This window comes from Phocoena phocoena, chromosome 1 (genome assembly GCF_963924675.1).
Source record: "Phocoena phocoena chromosome 1, mPhoPho1.1, whole genome shotgun sequence".
Lineage (NCBI taxonomy): Eukaryota > Metazoa > Chordata > Mammalia > Artiodactyla > Phocoenidae > Phocoena > Phocoena phocoena.
In genome coordinates, this window is record NC_089219.1 from 116541959 (window position 1) to 116561553 (window position 19595).

At 50.2% G+C, this 19595-nt stretch overlaps 1 protein-coding gene across 3 annotated transcripts; it reads left to right on the forward strand.

Annotated features, from left to right (window-relative positions):
- Positions 1-3: 3 nt before the first annotated feature.
- On the forward strand, positions 4-14353 carry NCSTN (nicastrin). Of its 3 annotated transcripts, XM_065876203.1 has the most exons (17): positions 4-114; positions 1350-1454; positions 5409-5532; positions 5964-6085; positions 6512-6657; positions 7385-7535; positions 7829-7938; positions 8196-8348; positions 9020-9124; positions 9308-9385; positions 10237-10409; positions 11885-11987; positions 12102-12197; positions 12506-12593; positions 12852-13006; positions 13246-13458; positions 14086-14353. In XM_065876203.1, the coding sequence occupies exons 1-17, from the start codon at positions 30-32 to the stop codon at positions 14206-14208; spliced, it is 2130 nt and encodes a 709-aa protein (XP_065732275.1). In that variant the 5' UTR covers positions 4-29; the 3' UTR covers positions 14209-14353. The 3 variants fall into 3 exon arrangements, with proteins under 3 accessions (XP_065732275.1, XP_065732282.1, XP_065732291.1); XM_065876210.1 differs by lacking the exon at positions 13246-13458 and having other exon boundaries at positions 30-114; positions 14086-14208; XM_065876219.1 differs by lacking the exons at positions 7385-7535; positions 7829-7938; positions 8196-8348 and having other exon boundaries at positions 30-114.
- Positions 14354-19595: the final 5242 nt, after the last annotated feature.

Consider the following 19595-nt stretch of genomic DNA (forward strand, 5'->3'; position numbering starts at 1 on the left):
CCAAGGCTTCCGCTCAACCGAGACGCAAGATGGCCACAGATGGCGGCGGCTGTGAGGCCGACCTGGGAAGTCGGAGTCTCCTTCGCCTTGTGTCTTTCTGCGTCCTACTGGCAGGTGAGACCTACCCCGCCCGTGAGCTCCAGTTTGTAAGAAGAATCCTCCGGATCTGGCCGGCCCGAGCGCTGCCGTCTCCCTTCTGGTCCCCGCAGCCCCTCCGTCCCCCCACCCTGTAAATCCTCTTTCTCTTTCGTTCCCACGACAGAAGTTCCCCCTTTGCCTGGACCTGAAGGTCCCTTCTCCCCCGTGGCACGTCGTGTAGACCAGTTTCCTCCTCCAGGCCTTTTCCTGGACTTCCAGCCTCACTTTCTCTTACTTTGTCCGGGTATCTCGTTTCCCCCACGGCCCCAGCCACCCCACGCACAATCAGAAAGGAAGGTGTTAGTGAGCGTTCAGTTTTCTTCCCAGTGCGTTTAGACTTTTAAGATAAAAGCGCTTGGTTCTGTGGGTGCATTGCGGCGCTTAGAAAGGTAAATGCCTTATTTGTTTCTCTGCTATTCCACTGTAAACCCGCGTCCCTGTCCTTCACCTCAGTTTGTCCCATCAATAAAGTGAAACTAAGGTAAGATACTAGTTCTCTTAACTGTCTCTGCCGTGAAATAATGACTCAAGAAACTTTAGCCATTTATAATGTGCACAGGTGTTTGCTTACACCCATTTATTTTCTGGTATGTGGCTTTCTAGTTGGTCAAGCCCTAAAATACAAACATGCCTGTTTATAACCACGACGATATCTTCCCCCAAATTGAGATTGTTTGTTTTAAAAATCCCCAAAGGAGAAACTAGCTGCCTCACAGTGTGGGCACACACAAATGACTTACTGATGTTAGATTAGCTGACAGTGTGTTTGGCATAAGTTTTCTCCCAGTTCCATTCAGACCCCTGGAAAAATGTCTCAAGAAGATTTTTTTGCTGTTGTGATCTATATTCTTAGACTGGCACCCATTTATTAACTAATTAGTCATGTACATACAGAAGAGAAAAGCAGAAGTGTGGTTGTCCATGCAACCAGAAGCAGGTACACCTGAGGTTAAATACCTTTCCTTTGACAAATCAAGTTTTTTATCTTTTAGCTTCAATGTCAATTGCTTTATGATTTGTAGTAACTCTCTGTGGTACATAGCTGGGTGCATTTATTTGTTCCAATAATGTGCCCAGGAGGTGAGAAGAATAGACATTAGTCCCATTTTAGAAAGTATGATATACTCAAACCATACAACAAATTCGTGACATGATGAAGGCTAGTACCAATGTCTCTCAATTTCTTCTTACACTTTTTATCTTCTGATCAGGTTTGTGTGAAGGAAACTCAGTGGAGAAGAAGATCTACATCCCCTTAAATAAAACAGCTCCCTGTGTCCGTCTGCTCAACGCTACTCATCAGATTGGCTGCCAGTGTGAGTTGAGGTTGGGATTTGTGTTCATGGCCATTGATATTTCAGTCTGTGCCCTAGGTATAATAATCCAAGTCCTGCTTGGGAGTCGTAGCACACAAATTAGGCAGTGTGGGTAGTAGGTGATAGAGAACCATTTGTCAAACCAGGTGAGATAATTAATAAGAGCAAACATTTAGGAAATGCTGCCTACAAGGTTCTTACATGTACATCTCATTTAACTATCACAGCAACCCCATAAGTAGGTCCTGTTATTACCCCCATTTTACAAATGACGAAACTGAGTCTTAGTGAAGTTGAATAACTTTTCCAAGATCATTCTGCTATTAAGTGATGAAGCTTGGCTTTGAGCCCCGGTGGTCTAAGTTCTAAACCAGGACTCTTAACCACCCAGTTGGTTAGATAGAAAGTTATAGTCTTTTGTAAGGAGTAAAAGCCTCTTATTCTGTGAAGTCCGCTCATCACCTGCGCTCTGAATGCTCTTTTTGGAACCAAAATGGGCTTCCTTAAGGCAGTGAACTCTTTGAAGAAGAAGGCATCGAGAAACCAAATAGTTACAAAAGGAAATAGTAAAGGATTTAGATTTGTCTTTCTGTTTTGTAAATGTGTTCCAAGACAGGCTACCCTGTCAATGTGGTACGGTTATAAAACTATGAGAGGGAAAAAAGTTGTAATCTGAAGGCTGAGTCCCTAGTTCCTTTGCTGCTTAACCTGTTATCTTCAGATTTTGTTCTGTAGATAGTAGCTTTGTCAGAATGTAGTTTTGCAGGGATGCAGGAAACTTAGAGTCAGATCTTGACTTCTTCGTCATCAAATTGGTTACCTCCGAATTTATTTACTCCTGTAAAAATGGTTGGAATATAAGTGCACAAAGCTGAAGGTCAGACTGCCTTTAATAGGTGTTTATTGATGATGCTGAGTGTGGTCTCAGCAGGGCTGTGTGATTGTCTGAAACCTTCCAGTTTGGTTGGAGAAAAGTAGACAGTGGAAAGTGAAGGACTTGCTCAAGGTGGCAATTACTAGTTTTCTAGCCATCCTTCCCCTAGCTGTACTCTACATTAATTGTCCATATCGTTACTACAGGAAATACTGGGAGTAGGTTAACTGGTTCCAAACAGTCCCAAATTAATTTTTTTTTTTTTTTGGCGGTACGCGGGCCTCTCACTGTTGTGGCCTCTCCCGTTGTGGAGCACAGGCTCCGGATGCGCGGGCTCAGCGGCCATAGCTCACAGGCCCAACCACTTCGCGGCATGTGGGATCTTCCCGGACCGGGGCACGAGCCCGTGTCCCCTGCGTCAGCAGGTGGACTCTCAACCACTGCGCCACCAGGGAAGCCCCCAAATTATATTTTTGTTGGACCTTGTTTTGTTTTGTTTTTTAATATTTATTTATTTTATTTATGTATTTTATTTATTTTTTTGGCCACGTCAGGTCTTTGTTGTGGCGCACAGGCTTCTCTCTAGTTGTGGCCTGCGGGTTTTCTCTTCTCTAGTTGTGGCGTGCAGCCTCCAAGGCATGTGGGCTCCAGAGCACGTGGGCTCAGTAGTTTGAGGCACGCGGGCTCTCTTGTTGAGGTGTGTGAGCTCATTAGTTGTGGCGCATGGGCTTAGTTGCCCCGCGGCATGTGGGATCTTAGTTCCCTGAGCAGGTATCGACCCCACGTCCCCTGCATTGGAAGGCGGATTCTTCACCACTGGACCACCAGGGAGGTCCCTGGATTTTGTTCTTAAACTAGATTTGTGAGTAGAAGGGAGCCAGGTCCAGTGTGGGCTGAGATCAGACTGCTGGTCTTGCTGGAACCCCAGTCTAGTGCAAAAGGCTAGGCCCACATCCTCCTGAAGCTGAGCTCTAAGATATCCCCTTTGGGAATGAGTCATTCTGCTGCATGTTCTTAGAGCAGCCCTGTGGGAAGCAAAGCAGTAGCCTCTAGAGATAAAGCCTGGTGCCAACACAGTGGGGCTGGACTCTGGACACTTCCTCATTAAGATCTTGTTTCCTTTTCAACATACTTATTTCTCAGTCTTACTTCATATCTGTCCATCCTGAGCAAGCTACACCCGCTTAAATTTGGAGAGAAAGACCTAGATTTGATTTTCTGATTTTGATGCTCTATTTCTGTTGGACCCTTTTAAAAGTGCTCATAAGGGGCTACCTGTAGCTTTCTTTACTTTCCTTCCTTTTTTACTCTTTTCCTACAGTATGAGATGAATAGGGGTGGAAAATCTCCTCCTCATTGAAGGACCGGAGAAAGTAAATGAGTTATTTAAGACTACACAGTCACCAGTGGGAACCCAGTGTCCAATCCAGGTTTTTTCAGGCCTGTGTTATAGCTTGTCTTCTTCCTGTCTTCCTTGGAGCTGAAGTTACATATTTTTTATCTGCCAGATGAGCTTTTCCTTTTCTTGTGTTTTAAATGCTGTGGCATGCACTGTTGTCTATTGTTTTACTTAGAACTGCCATTTGGTAGCTAAATCTTTACCAAAGTTATTCCAGATTCTGATTTTCCTCTATGTTTTATCACTATCAACATGAACTTATGAAGTATTTGCTATATATGACTTAGTTGAATGTTAGGGACCTGCTTCTATATCTAGATTTTACCAGGTCCCATGGGAGAAAAATTCTTCATGGCTGGCAGTCTGAAACGTATCTGTGGGTTTTGTCTCTTGCAAGTTACGAGTATTCCAGTGTCTTGGTTTAGAGCCATAATTCTCATGCCTAATAAAGGACCATGTGATGTGTTTTGAAATTACACATGCTTGGGTCTCACCTTTAGAGATTTAAATTGAGTAGATCTGAGGTAAAGCACAAGCATCTCTATTTTTTAAAACTCCAGAGTGATTCTGATATGTAGCCAGGGTTGAGAAATACTGCTCTAAAACAATTTATGAGTAACACATCCAGTTTTGAGTGGGGAGAAAACTTGTGGGGAGACCCTAGGATGTCTCTACATGGATCACTAGGGACTTGAGGGTATTGCTACATAGAACTCAAGGCATTCTGGACTGGATCGTCCATCCTCTAGAGTGGTGCCTTCCAGTCTTTGTCATGAAACATATAGAAAATGTTATTTGGGACTTCCCTGGTGGTACAGTGGTTAAGACTCTGAGCTCCCAATGTAGGGGGCCCAGGTTCGATTCCTGGTCAGGGAACTAGATCCCACGTGCATGCCACAACTAACGAGCCTGCCTGCCACAACTGAGACCAGGTACAACCAAATACAACCAAATAAACAAATGTTTAAAATAAAAGAAAATGTTATTTGTAGAGCATCCTGGGGTAATGGATGAGTCTGCTCCTGGCCTGGGGTGACCAGTGTAGGGTTTTTGGAAACCCTCGGTCCCCAGCAATGAGAGGACTCGATATCAGCACACCTAATCTATTCAAGGTCCATCATTTGGGAAACTATTCTACAGAACTCCTTGAACTTCTTGATTAACCTTTCCCAAAACTGGCCAAAAGCAAGTAAAGTCATTTCCAAATAGGGTAAAGGAATGGAGATCCAAGGAGGCTATGAGGCCAAGGAAATCTACACATACGTTTTCACAAAGGAAGATTCAGTGCTAGAACTCTAAGCTTGAGATCTAGATCCTGCCATTTCATGGAGAAAATGCATGTGTAAAGACTTTGGTGTCTGCTGTTACAGAATCTTGTATATGTGGCTAAATGAGGTTGAGGGAAGAGGGCAAGAAAATGAAGATCATAGAGCCTTTCTGACATTTAACAAACAAGGCCTCTAATGAGTAGACTTTGGGCCTCTTTTGTCCTCCATTCCCTCCTAGTAGCCTTCAGATGGAGCCAGGGCAATTCAGCCTTTCAGTTACAGTCCAGAGTTGGCTGCATTACACAGTGTCTTGTGACATTTTGTCGGGGGGATAAATGATCTGCAGAGTCAGTGAAGCAAAGTCAGAATGGTCAGCTGTGGTTGCTTTAATTTGACCCATTCTGTTCTGGCAGCTTCCGTTAGTGGGGACACAGGGGTTATCCACGTAGTACAGAAGGAAGAAGACCTACAGTGGGTGTTGACCGATGGCCCTAACCCCCCTTATGTGGTTCTGCTGGAGGGCACGCTCTTTACCAGGTAAGAACTCTGTGTTCCTGCTGCGGAAATGCATCCAGAGAGGGGAAGTGTCAGTGAACAGTCCTCACACTTGTGAGTGAAAACTTCCCTTGGCTGCCCTGGTCCGATCAGGGCAGGGGGTGGAGTGATCCTCTGAAGAAAAGATGGGCCATTAAAAGGAATCGTCTCGGTGACCTTGTAAGTAGAGCTCTAGTTGAATACAGACCCCAGGGAGGAAGAAGGGGTGCACAGAGACAGGGTAGATGAGATTAAGCCCTGAGTTCAGATCAGGTCATGGTTCTCACTCAGAAGCTAAGAGACCGAAAAGACAAGAAATGAGTTGACAGTGTTGATTCCCCTAACTCCCCATTTGTTTCCATCCTAGGGGGCAGGATGTCGGGCTGCCTGATAACCTCCCTGCCTTCGTTCATGGCATTGTCACCCTATTCCAGGAATCTGATGGAGAAGCTGAAGGGGAGAACCAGCCGAATTGCTGGTCTTGCAGTGTCTTTAGCCAAGCCCAGTCCTGCCTCAGGCTTCTCTCCTAGTGTGCAGTGTCCCAATGATGGGTTTGGTAAGAGCCCCAAGGGATCAGGGGAGCCTGCTGTCACCCAAAGCTCATTGTTGCTTCATTCTCACATCTTGGAGGGCTTGGGAAGAGGTGTGCGTCTGTCTGTGTATAGTGTGAGCAACTGACTCCCAAACAGAAGATGTGTTTCTTTGTCTTTACCACTCATCCCTTCTCTCTCCTGCTCACCTTTCTTCTGCTTACCTTCCATCCTCCCTTTTTGTCACATGCTCAGATCCCTAACTGCCCAGCTTAGGGCTCCCTGATACCAGTGTCTGTTTTACTGTAGGTGGTGATAGGTTGATACTTGCTTTGAGTCACCGCCTCCTTCAGAACTCTTAGTCCCAATCCTATGATATCCTAGCCCTCCTTCCTTACCTGGTCCCTGAGCGCTTGGTGTCCCAACATCCTATCCCCTGTCCTCCCTTTCAGGTGTTTACTCCAACTCCTATGGGCCAGAGTTTGCTCACTGCAGAGAGATAGCATGGAACCCCCTGGGCGATGGCTTGGCTTATGAAGACTTCAGTTTCCCCATCTTCCTTCTTGAAGATGAAAATGAAACCAATGTCATTAAGCAGGTAATGACTCTGCCAGCTCCTAGCAATTCCACTTAGAAAGAGAATTATTTTTTAGGCTCTTCTCCTATTTAGAGAGAGTCTTATTCTACTAGTACACCCTCTGAAAAACAGTTGCTCCAGGAAGAGCCAGGAGGTTTATTTTTCTCACATTCCCCTGTTTCTCTCCTGCTTGAAATTATAGCACTAAATATAACATTTAGACTGGAAGAAAACATAAAGAATACTTAATATGAGATAAGGTATAGAGTCCTGGTTAAGAACCCTTAGTGTGGTAAGAAAGAGCATTGGACTAGAAATTGAGAGATTCAATTCAGTAATTTCTGAAATTCTTTTTAGCTCTAATGTTCTCTAATTTTGATACATAGAGCAGTTAAGAGATTTGTCCAAAGTTACATGGTGAGTTGATGCGCAAGCATCTTGAATTTCATTTTTCATCACTCAATTTGGTGCTCTTTACAGCAAATCACATTAGGAACAGTGGCTGAAGCTCCAAATTGGGGCAGGCCATTGGTATAGGGTAATTTCATCTGCCCCAACTAAGTCATTGACTCTGTGCCCCTTGGCACCTCTTGGTGAGTTTTTCTCTTTGACCTTATAGCTCCTGTGGTTGTACCAGGACAACTGTAGCTCAGGGACAGATGTGGGAATGGAGCTGGGCCCTCCTTCTGGGAGTTATGGGATGGACTCCACAGCTAGCCGCCTCATCAGGGTTCATCTCCCCTTGTAGTGCTACCGCGATCACAACCTGAGTCAGAACGGCTCGGCACCGGCCTTCCCACTGTGCGCCATGCAGCTCTTTTCACACATGCACGCCGTCATCAGTACCGTCACCTGCATGCGACGCAGCTTTATCCAGAGCTCCTTCAGCATCAACCCAGGTAGGACAGGTCCGAGGCGAGCTGGGTGCCCTGGGGTGGGGAGGAGGGGTCAGGCCAGGGAATGTGGGCGAGACCACTATCGAGACAGAGTGGGCACAGGTAGGGAGCACTGGGTGGGAGAAGTGGAACAGTTCTACACAATCGAGGCAGCTCGTCCCAGAAGTGGACGGTGGAAGAGAAACCAACGTGGAAGAGTGGAGACAGAAAATGACTTACAGAGAGGTCTTCTGGGCCTTCTCTGTAGCTACCTTCTCCCTTACCTGTTGATCTCTCACTGTCTATATCCTGCTCAGAAATCGTCTGTGACCCCCTGTCTGACTACAACGTATGGAGCATGCTTAAGCCTGTAAATATCTCTGAGACATTGGAGCCCGATGACAAGGTTGTGGTGGCTGCCACCCGGGTGAGTGTTGGCCCCTGGTCAGGATGAGCAGGGCTGGCACAGAAAGGGCAGGCAGGCCTGTTTTGGGCATATCAGGTGTCTGAGTTGCTACAGTGGGGAGCCTCAGACAGAGGGATCTGGGCTGTGGGACTCTGGGGTTCTAGCCATCGCCGCAGGACATGAATATTTTCTTGGCCAGAACAGGAGAGGGGGACTGGGGCCTGCCCCGAATTTCCATTTTCAAAGTGTACCTCCCCTGCCTTGTCTGCCGTGCCCAGCTGGACAGTCGTTCCTTTTTCTGGAATGTGGCCCCAGGGGCTGAAAGTGCCGTTGCCTCCTTCGTCACTCAGCTGGCTGCAGCTGAAGCTCTGCAGAAGGCACCCGATGTGACCACCCTGCCCCGCAATGTCATGTTTGTCTTCTTCCAAGGGGTGAGAGCTCTTTGGCTGGGGTGGTATGGCTGGGAAGGAGCGGGTGGTAAAGATGGGAGTGGCTATTGTTTGGGGAAGATTCAGCACTTGACTGAATTGTTATTCACCAGAGAGCTTCTGGATGTGTCTATGTGTGTCTCCCTTTCAGATTCCCCCACTGTAGGAAGCCTTTGCACCCTGACCTGGAATTGGTATACTGCCAACTCCCTCACTCCCCCACGGATACGGTCTATTTGAAACATTCTTTTACATTCTCTGGACCCTTTCCCTGCCACCTCCACCCAGGAGCCCTGAGGCTCCTGCCTCTCCCCACTGCCACCACAGACTGGCCCTAGGGTAAAGGAACAGCAGCCGTGGCTCAGTCGGTGGAGGTGGGGGAGAAGCAAAAAGCAGACAGTTAACAGCTGATGTTTGCCCTGGGCCTCCACTTAGGCTGCTCTCCCCACATCTGGGCTCGAGAAGTCCTGTGACACATACATGTGAGGCATAGCCACAGCTGGGAGCTGGGGTAGGGAGGAGGGCAGAGTCACATGACTAAGCTGGACAGCAGTTGAGATGACACAGACAGTAACCTTTGTAACTACAGCTTTGATGATCTGGCCCCAAGGCACTGAGACTGCCCTAACACTTTGGAATCTCTGTTCCCTTTCCCACCCGTCTCCATCCCTCAGGAAACTTTTGACTACATTGGCAGCTCAAGAATGGTCTACGATATGAAAAATGGCAAGTTTCCTGTGCAGTTAGAGAACATTGACTCATTCGTGGAGCTGGGACAGGTGTGCAGCATGTATCCTCCACCCCTTCCTTCCTACCTCCTAAAGCTTCACCTCTGCTGTTCTCTTGTACCCACTGCAGGTGCCACCACCTCTTCCCTTGACTTCTGATCCCACTCTTTTCTCCCCGATATGGGCCAGAATGGGAGACTAATTATAAATGTTGCTTCTTCATCTTCCCCTCAGGTGGCCTTAAGAAATTCACTAGAGCTTTGGATGCACACAGACCCCATGTCTCAGAAAAATGAAACTGTACAGAACCAGGTAATCTGAGCATCTCTTCCCCTCACTTCCCACTTCAACAGCTCAGAATATGGGCACCCTCTCGCCCTGGCCCTATCCGCACCAGCCTCCAGGGCCTGTGAAACAGGACCTTAGGTTGGGTGTTGGCCGAAGGGTGAACACCCGACTGTTACAGCTCCCCGGGAAAAACCATGAGTTCAGCTCCTGTCACTGGTTCCCTGGGATGGATGGTCCTCTGATCATTCGGTGCCTAGTGAACTATCACTGCCCATTAAGGACAGGGTGTGAGTGGCTCCTTTCTCTCCTGCTGCCCCAGGGACCCAGCTGTCCTGGCTGCCCTTCCTCATCTTGGCTGTGTAAGACTCCCTACCCAAACTGTCTTCCACTTTCCTCACTCCTTGTTCAAGACCCTCTCTCCCTCAAAATAGGTCTGTTTTTTTCCCTGAGGTCCTCTTCCTGCCATGCGTGCTCTGGCTTCTTACAGCCCTTACAGAATGGACTACTGGTGTGGCATTCAGCATTGTTTTGTATTATTTTTTGCTCCTCTAGTTCTACACAGCAAATAATAAGTAAAACATTGGCTGAGGATAAGACAGTGTCCTGAGGACAGTGGGGTTTACCTGTAAATATGAAAAAAAAGAACCCACAGGCCTCTTACTTCTCTGTGCCGTAACTTAAACAGGATGGTGGGAGCTGCAGGAAAATTCAGAGAGCCTTGATCCCAAAAGGCTTGAAGGATTTAGATCTAGGAGAATTTAGAGCTGCTCAACAGGTTGGGGACTTGGAGTAGAGAGTGTTTCAGGTCTAAGAGAGACCTCTTCCTGCTTCCTCTCCCCAGTGCATGCCATCAGCTAATGCCCCTCATCCCCCAGGTGGAGGAGCTCCTGACCACCCTGGAGAAGAGCGGTGCTGGCGTCCCTACTGTAGTCCTCAGGAGGCTGAGTCGGTCCCAGCCTCTCCCACCATCTTCTCTGCAGCGATTTCTTCGAGCTCAAAACATCTCTGGCGTGGTTCTTGCTGACCACTCTGCTGTCTTCCAAAACCAGTAAGAGTCACCTAGCCTGCATCCTCTTTGTTCCCGAAGAGAATCTGTTCTGCAGCCAGAGTTCCATAGAGAGAAATGTCTCTGTGTCAAGAGAGATCACTGCTTGCCCCTGTCCCCACACGACCCTCACCAAAATCTCAGGTCAATCTGTGTTCTTTGCTCAGTGTCTTTTTCACATCTAACCTGGTCCCCGCGTTTGACTTGACATTTCATCTTAGAAAACAGTCCTCACCCTGAGCCCTTTCCTAGCACAATCCTCCTCATTTGTGGTTCCACCTCTCCAAAGCTCTCCAGGGGCCTGAGTTCCCCAGGGCTGCCAGCAGAGGGCGTCATCTCAAACGCGCGGCGGAATGATGTTGGAGGTTCTTTGGCTAGAGCACAGAGAGCTGTCCCTGCTCTCTATGACCCGCCCAAGGGTGCCTATGGCCCGCCCAAGGGTGCCGCAGACAGTACTCATACTCTGTGAAATGTAACATGTTCTTGCCATGTGGTAAGTGCACGTGGTTCAGTGTCGGTGTAAAAATGTCCCTACAGCTGAGGGGGCTCCAGCAATAAAGGATGAGGCCCTGGTAGTCACCTCTCTCCTGGTCCTAGACACCTCTAAACTGCCCCAACTTGAGGCCTAGGGTAACAGGGGACTCGACTCAGGCTGGATTGCTAAGCCCCCAGCCTCCCTTCCCTTCTCAAAACAGGCCAAGTGAGTTTCTGAGTAAAAATGCATAAGCTCTGGTTCTCCAGCCCCCACCCAGTAGCACCTTCTCATTTATTTAGGGTGGTGACGGTTCTGATACATAGGGTCAGCTCTCTTCTCCAAACCTGTCTTCTGTATCACTTTGTGGTGAGGGGTGAGTCATCATTTGAACATATGTTGGACTTGGCCGTGAGGCTGACTTGATTCTGTGGGGGGCAGGCATTCAGTGATGGTAGAGGCTGGGAGCGCTCTCGTCTTAGCTTCTCTTCTAAGATCTGTCTCCTTGGGGCTTCCCAAGGAGCATCAGGGTGGTTTGACCCAGTGCAGTGTTACATATTTGTGGACAGACCTGCTCGTCCCCCTCTACTCCCAGCCACCTTCAATATGAATGTACATTGAAACAATCATATGATTGCTCTGATAACGTATGGCAGGGTTCTCTGAGAGTCGTCTTAGCCACCCTCCTGTATCTCCGACCCAAATGACACGGAAGTGTCTCTTACGTTTAAAGATCTCCCAGGAAGGAACGGTTCCTGCATTGTGATCTTATTTACCTTTTCTATCTTGTCGGTCAGGCGAGTCTTTGTATTTAAGCACTCCCACGCTCACTCCTGCTTCGCCATTCTCTACGCCTTCTTCAATATGGAATCCTGACTTCCTCTCTTCCCTCCTCCCTGTATGAGGAAAAATGAGATCCCAAGTTCCTGCAGAAGGGACAGTTGAGGGAGGGAAAGGCAGGGCCCTGGCCGAGTGCAGCCAAGGCTCATGCTGGCTTTCCTGACAGCTATTACCAGAGCATTTACGACACTGCTGAGAACATTAATGTTACCTACCCTGAAGGGCAGAGCCCTGAAGAGGACCTGAACTTTGTGACAGATACTGCCAAGGTAGCACCCACCCGGGCTGGGTGGGAGCGTGGGGAACACAGTGCAGACGGCTAGCGCGTTCGTGTTGGAGGTCAGAGAACCTGGGCCATTCAGCCACCTCCTCACCTACTACAGGCTCTGGCAGGTGTGGCCACGGTGCTGGGACGTGCACTGTACCAGCTCGCAGGAGGAACCAACTTCAGCCACACCATTCAGGCCGATCCCCAAACGGTAAGAGCAAGTGGGCCCTGGGTCCTTTCTGTCTCTGTTTACACAGCAGGCTACCCCATCCTTTATCCTGGTCCCTTGCCTAGTTTCCCAAACCTTGGCATTCAGCAGCCCTGGATGTGCAGGTGAGGATCACTGATGCCCCAGAGAGCTCTCGGGTGAGCCTCATCTGCATCCTGTGACCAGCCACCGCCTCCCCAACCCCAGTGTGTGGCCAGTCTGGTTCCTACCCCATGACTGGATCTCCACTAATAATTCTTTCCTTGGGCTCCAAGTCACAGGGGTCTCTCTTCTCCCTGTCCCAATCCTAGGTTACCCGCCTGCTCTATGGGTTCCTGGTTAGAGCCAACAACTCGTGGTTCCAGTCTATCCTCAGGCCGGACCTAAGGTCCTACTTGGGTAAGCACCTGGTGTGCGATGGGATCCTTAACGAAGGGAAGGATAGAGAAAAAGTCATCATTTTGATTTAATCTTTCCTTTCTCCTTTTTCCTATTTTCTTTCCCCCCTGTTTTCCTTTCTTCCTCCTGATATCTGTTGGATCCTTTTAACTTTCTCTTCTCTGGCTCCTGCCTGTCCCTGGGCTCTTCCTATCCCTGCCCGTCTGCACCCCACCTTCCACCCACCAAATCCTCCCTTCCCTTGTGGTATCTGGTCAGGTGATGGGCCTCTTCAGCATTACATCGCCGTCTCCAGCCCCACCAACACCACTTACGTTGTACAGTATGCCTTGGCAAATTTGACTGGCAAGGTGATCGACCTTACCCGAGAGCAGTGCCAGGATCCGAGTAAAGTCCCCACTGAAAACAAGGATGTGAGTGGTAGTGGACATTGGAGGCGCCCCAAGGGTCCCCTTCCCTTGGGAAAGTTGGTGGATCTCCTAGGCCCAATTGGACCCAAGAGATTGGGACGGAGAGGTGGAGGGTTGCAGCCCTTTGAACTTGAGTATTGAAGAGGCAGTAACCTGGGTAAAAACGGACCATCTAGAGGGTAAAGGGAGTGAGAGAGAGAGGATCCTGTCAGCCCGTTTGCTGTGGCCTGTCTTCTGTGCAGCTGTACGAGTACGCTTGGGTTCAGGGCCCTTTGAATTCCAATGAGACAGACCGGCTTCCCCGGTGTGTGCGTTCCACGGCACGACTCGCCAGGGCCTTGTCCCCTGCTTTCGAATTGAAGCAGTGGGGCTCTACTGAATACTCTACATGGACTGAGAGCCGCTGGAAAGACATCCGCGCCCGGATATTTCTGATAGCCAGCAAAGAGCTGGAGGTGAGACACGGGTTGGGGAGGGTGGGGCGTGGGGGAGGTGGCAGAGGTCTATTTGACCTCTTTTTATTGCCTCTTGTCTCTTACCCCCTTCCATCTCCCATTTGCCCCAGATTTGCCACAAAAACCTGCTGCAAATCTGTCCCTGGTCAGCCAGCATGCGCCATTAGGAAGCTTGTCTTCACTGATAGTTTACGTATGTGTTCATTCTGGACATATGTTCCCATGGAGACCCAAAGAGATATGCCTTCCCCTGTGGACCCTATGTAGCCCTTCCGCAGCTCCACTCCCATCCGGTATGTCCACGAGCCATCGCTAGGACGAGTCAATCTAATAACTTATTGAGCACCTGTCACAAGTGAGTCAGTCACGTAATTGGCCACAAGAGAATCAAAGTCGTGGGCCCTACCTCTGGATGCTTAAAATCTAAGTAAAAAAGGCAGAAGCAAGGACAGAGGTACTTTACTCCTCTTTTCAAATGGGGAGACGTTGCCTATGATTGCTCAGTACTTGGTGCTTGGAGCCAGCTCTGGAATTCCAGTGCCCTGGCTCCCAGCCCCAAGCAGTTATCCACAACTACACTGAGTTCTGAGAGCACCTTTCTCCTTCCCTGCCCACCCCCTCCTGCAGTTTATCACCCTGATGGTGGGCTTCGGCGTCCTCGTCTTCTCTCTTGTCGTCACCTACTGCATCAATGCCAAAGCCGATGTCCTTTTCATTGCTCCCCGGGAACCAGGATCTGTGTCTTACTGAAGAGGACCCCAGCTTTTCCTGCCAGCTCTGCAGTTCACTTCCTAGATCATCTATCCCACTGGGACATAAACCACTAGTTTGTCACTGGAACCTCTCTGGGCCTGGCTCAGACTGACATTAACATAAAGTGGAACTGCCCAAAAGAGACAGTGAGAGAGAAACGAGTTACCTGCCGCCCCCATCTTCCCCTTCCCATCTCCCCTTCCCTGTGTCTTCTTCCTCACCCCTGCCAAATCCTGGGATGACAAATAGAAGCTTCTTGCTCCTGTTTTGACTCCTGGCTACCTACCCTAACTTTCCCTTCTTCAGGATCCCTCTTCTTTTTCTGTCCCACCTTATACCTCCTTCTGCTCCCCGCCCCTCGCCCCCTTCCTGACCAGGAAGGACTTGAAGGGGTGAATGCCAGGAACAAACTGCAAGGAAGCCCTGAGGAGGACAGGAGCCATCTGTGGGCTGAGCCTCCTGTCTCCCTCCTGCTGTCCTGTCTCAAGGCCCTTAGATGGCACATCAGGGTGGGTGTGCTGCTGGGTGGGTATCCCACCTCCAGCCCACAGTGCTCAGTTGTAATTTTTATTAAGCTGTAATATCTATTTTTGTTTTCTTTTTTCTTTTTGTGTGTGTAAGTATACGTGTATACAAATACATAAATAACGAGTCTCATTAAAACAGACTCTCCCACATGTCCTGTACCATTACCTGTTATTCTTCCTGAGCCCCCTTGTTCAGTGATCCCAGATTCGAGTCGTGGAATCGTAACCTCACATGCTGTCTTTTGAGTCCCCAGAGAGCCTGAGTAGTAAGGCTCTGTCAACAACAGTGGAAGTTCTGGCAGAAGGGTTCCTTGTGGAGCCCTGGAATCCTGGTTTCCCTCTACAAGAGCGACGTTAGCACGGTTTCTTCCCACTTTGTATTCGACAGACATTTCTCTCCTTATCTGAGGCCCGGGCTGGGGTCCAGAGATGAAGGGAATACAGCAGCCTTGACCCTTGAGTAGCTCACATTTGGGCTAAAGGGAGAAACATACACTCACAACTAGGTGTAGTAAATGGAGAAATCGCAGCCTCTCCAGAGTGCTTTGGTAGCACATGGAGGGGTTCAGGGCAGTGGGGGTGGCATTTAGAAAGGCTGCAGAGAGGAGGAGGCACTTGGGTGGTGGTTTAGAGCTCACCAGGTGTGGAAGCACAGAGCCAAGAAAAGGCATGGCTCACGCTTGAGAATGGTAGGTTGTTCCGTGTTCCCGAGCCGTAAGGATCCGCAGGCAGGCTGGGGCCAGGTCACAAAGGCCCTTGGGTGGCACACTAAGCGGTTTGTGCTGTCAGTGGGCATTTTGTAGACCAAAACGGGTAGTTTTGGACCTTCTAGAAAGGGAATCTCTGCTCTTTGGAGATACTCTCATTCCCTGGGTCTTCACAGAGGCAGAATTCTGGAGGATAGCAGAACTGCTAGATGATGGGCAGGGGCTGAGTCAACTAAGGGGGGACGCGAACCGGTAGGAGTGGCGCCTGAAGCCAGCCTTCTCCGCTAGCTGCTGGCCAAGGGCCTGTCTGCAACGTGCCTGACGACAGCAGAGGTGGAAAAGAACTGGCCATTTTCAGAGTCCCAAGCACTCCTCTTAGTTTCCTGATTAGACTACCTTTTCAAATCCTGCTGAGAGGAGGTGATTTTTCTCGAGGTTTCTCTCCAAGTTCCCTCAGGGGGCATGTTTGGGGTTCTGGGATGTGGAACTATACCCCGCTGCTTCCCCTCCACCACACCCCTCCCAGTTTGAGCTGGAGAAGCTGTGCGCTGTGCTGGCGGGAGTTGAGCACAGCTGCCACCATCGCCTGGGCCCACTCCATGCCTCCCTCGGCCAACAGGTCTCCCAGTGGACAGAGTGCTAAGCTCCCTCATCCTGCTGGCAGCTTCTGGAAGCGAGGAAGTGGCTGAGAACCAGTGAGAGGGCTGAACAGGGAAGCAGAGGGTTAGGCAAAATCAGTGGATGGGGTGGGCAAGAGAAGGGTACACAGGATGTAGGGTTTTCTGTCCTCCGGTCTCCTCCTAGGGAGGAATCTTCAGCACCAGCTTGTCTTCCGCCTTCCATGCTACCCCTGCCTCCCCCTCCCCCCCCAAAAAAGAAATTACAAAACCAAAAAACATGTCTCCTGAGGAGACCAGGCTCCATGGAAGGGGCAAGAGATCCCCAGAGGAGCCATTGGGGCCCTTTTTCTGAGACCACAGTCTAACTCCTCCCCAGCCACCTCCTGTGTCCTGGAGACTGCGTGCGATTGGCTAGCAGCATCTTAGGGCCACAGGCTTAACTCGTTAGCCTCCCTCTTCCTGCTTGCTCCAGGCCCTGCTTACCTCTGTGCCGCCTTCTGAAATTTGTCATTTTCCAGCTCCTCCCTTGCCGACAGGGCTTCCATCCCTCCCTAATCCTACCCACTGCTAGTTCTCACTGCACCTTCTCTTCCACCCAACCCACGTGGACTGTTGAATAACAGACCACCCTGCTCCAGGACCCAGTCTGTCCTGTCTCTACCTCTTGTGACACCTGGTCCCTCGAGACTAGCACCGAAGGCTTTTCTATTAGCTGGTTTCTCTTTCCCAGCTTCTCTGAGTAAGGGGTTTACTCTTTTCTGTCTCCCACATCCCAGAGGCACATCCTGGGAGGAGATATTTTCACCCAGAGTCTGGTGTTCTGTACCAAGATTCCACCTTTTTCAAGATGACTTTGTTTCTTCCAGGGACCATATGATAAGCCCTGAGAAATTGTGTGTATGGCCTAACTCATTTGATAGATGGGGGAAACAGTAGCCCAGAGGAGTGACGTGGCTTGCTCAAGGTTACACAGCATAGTAGAGCAGAGACTGGAACATTTCTTACATCTGCACTGGCAGCTACAGTGGTAATAAACATTTATTGAGCCTCACTACAGGCAAGGCACTCTGTCCCAGCATCGTAAAAGGGTATGAGATATGGCACCTTCCCTTAGAGACATAGGATCCAGAGTCTAGATGGCTGGATGGGACATGACACGAGATAAATAATAACCAGGCCAGGCACCATATGTTCCATGCAAAATCAGTGCTATAAAAAGGTTCTACCCGAGTTCAAAGGATGGAGGGTTTGCTTTGGGTGGGGCCAGTAAGGAGAAGCTTCATGTTGTGGGAAGAGCTCAGGACCAGATTTTCTGGAGTGCCTCTAGTGCTCTGTGTGACTTTGGAAAGGGCACTCCCCTCTCTGGGCCGCAGTGTTCTCATTTGCACAAAGTGGAGTCAGACGAGGCTGCTGTCTGAGGCCCCGCCCTGCTCTGACAGTCAGCCTCTCTTCCCTTCGCCCTTTCATCCTAAACCCCTCAGGGCAGCGGATGGCTTGAAGGGTCGGCCAATTCATGAGCTTTTGAAGGTAGTTAGAAAGTTCTCCCACTGGAGAGGGAGGCCTGGGGGGCACTGATTGCCCTCTAACCCAGGGACAGTAGACTGCGGGTAGTGGCATAATGTGGTAGAAAAGCCATCCTGAAACTCAGCATCCCATCCTCAAAAAAGCTTGGTGGGAGTTGTTGAGTTGGTGGGAGTTTGGGAAGCAGAGAGCCTCTTGGAAGGTCAGGGTCCATGTGGGCCTCAGGTCAGCTTTTGATTCCTTTCTGAGTCCCACACTCAGAAGGTAGAGGGGTTGGCACACCCCTGTTGTTGAGAAGGGCAGCTGGAGCCCCTGTTCCCAACCAGAAGAACGTGGGACAGGAGCGGAGGGGGCATCTCAGGAGGCTTGAGGACATGATGCAACTGTGAGTAAGTCTTACCAGCCTCTGGCTCCGGCTGGCTGGCTGCTCAGGGGCTGGGGGCCAGGACCCTAGGGTCCCCTGTCTCTCTCCCCATCAACTGAGGAAGAGTTAGGGAAACTGGAGGGGAAAAAGGAACAACAGAGATGAAAGAGGGTATCTGGGAAAAGAATAAATGAGTGAAGGGCAAGTGGAAGTAGGCAATCCTTGATGGGCTGAAGGAGGGAAGGAGGCTGGGAGTGCTCTGAGGGAGCTGAGCCCGAGGGGAGAGAGGCCAGGCGGGTGTGCTGCGGGGGTGGGGGGAGTGGGCCCAGAGCTGGTGGTGACAGATGGGTGGACACAAAGAGGAGGGCTTCTGGGAAGACAGATGGATGGGGGAGGGAGGAGGAGAGGTGGGGGGGCAGTGGTCGGAGGAGGCCTAATGAGATTGGGATGGGCTTGGAGCTGGGGAGAGGTGAGCAGAGAGGAGAGAAGAAAGGAGAGGCTGCCTTAGGAGACAAAGGCGACAAGGCCTAGGGGGCCGGGGGTGAGAGAGGGCTCAGGGCCTGGCGCTGAAAAGTGGCTTCCAGCAGGGCTGGAGGCAGAGAAGGGGACAGATTGTGGAGACCCGCTGTCACCTAGAGGCACAGAGAGGTGGAGACAGGGAAAGACAGACTGAGGGAGAACACGTGGAAGCAGACAAGGAGGGAACTTCAAAGACGGAAGAAGATCCAAGACGAGCCACCGCTTCCCAGGAACGTAACAGATCCTGCCCAGGAGCTCCTGTGACCCAGAACACACATGATAACACCCCCGCCCCGGGCCACTCCCGGGTCGCGCAGTGTGGCACAGTGAGGGTTAATGCCGTCTGCTCTCTCTGCCAGCCGCTTGCCTGGTTGGGTCCCCAGGGCTCCCCACATATGTCACCCCCTCTCCTGCCAAACCCACGGCTTCCCAGCTCCTCCAGGCCCTGCCCCCACCCTCAAGGACCAGGCCCCCTGCCCCCATGTCTTCCCTACATCCCAACCTCACTCCCCCACCATCTAACTCACAGGCAGGCAGTGTGGCGATGAAAAAAGATGGGGAGTAACAATCTGAAAAATTGAACACCTATCAAATGCAAAATAACACTAAACCACAGAGCCCCACTCATCCTCCCACCCCCTCCGCATCTTCCTGCCCTGCTTACAGCAAAGACCCCAACACAACCCCCAGGGTTCTCCTCCCCCCGCGGGGCCTGGAGCTGCCGGCAACCTGAGTTGACCTCAGAGCTCTCCCCAGCCTCCCTCAATCATCATGCCTCATATACACGCATGGACGATTTCTTGCCACCTTTGAATCACTGCAGAAGTGTAAGGGTTTGGGGTACCTAGCACTTTCCCACACACGGTGGGACAAAAACCCTACAAGGAAGGCAATATTTTTCCCATTTCACAGATGACAAAATAGGTTCAGTCAAGGTTAATGATGTGTCCAGGGAATCCCCTGGTGGTCCAGTGGTTGGGACTTCATGCTTTTGCTGCCGAGGGCCTGGGTTTGATCCCTGGTTGGGGAACTACGATCCCACAAGGCTGCGCAGCCGAAAGAAAACGGTTAATGATGTGTCCAAGGTCACCAGGACTCGGACCCAGATCTACTGGCCCCAAGTTCA

What these genes read in the sequence shown, in the direction of transcription:
- NCSTN (XM_065876203.1), top strand. Translation starts at nt 30, where the DNA reads ATGGCCACAGATGGCGGCGGCTGTGAGGCCGACCTGGGAAGTCGGAGT. An exon ending in GTGTCCCAATGATGGGTTTG is followed by an intron (nt 6,086 to 6,511) that starts GTAAGAGCCCCA and finishes CCTCCCTTTCAG; the next exon opens with GTGTTTACTCCAACTCCTAT. An exon ending in TGTTTGTCTTCTTCCAAGGG is followed by an intron (nt 8,349 to 9,019) that starts GTGAGAGCTCTT and finishes TCCATCCCTCAG; the next exon opens with GAAACTTTTGACTACATTGG.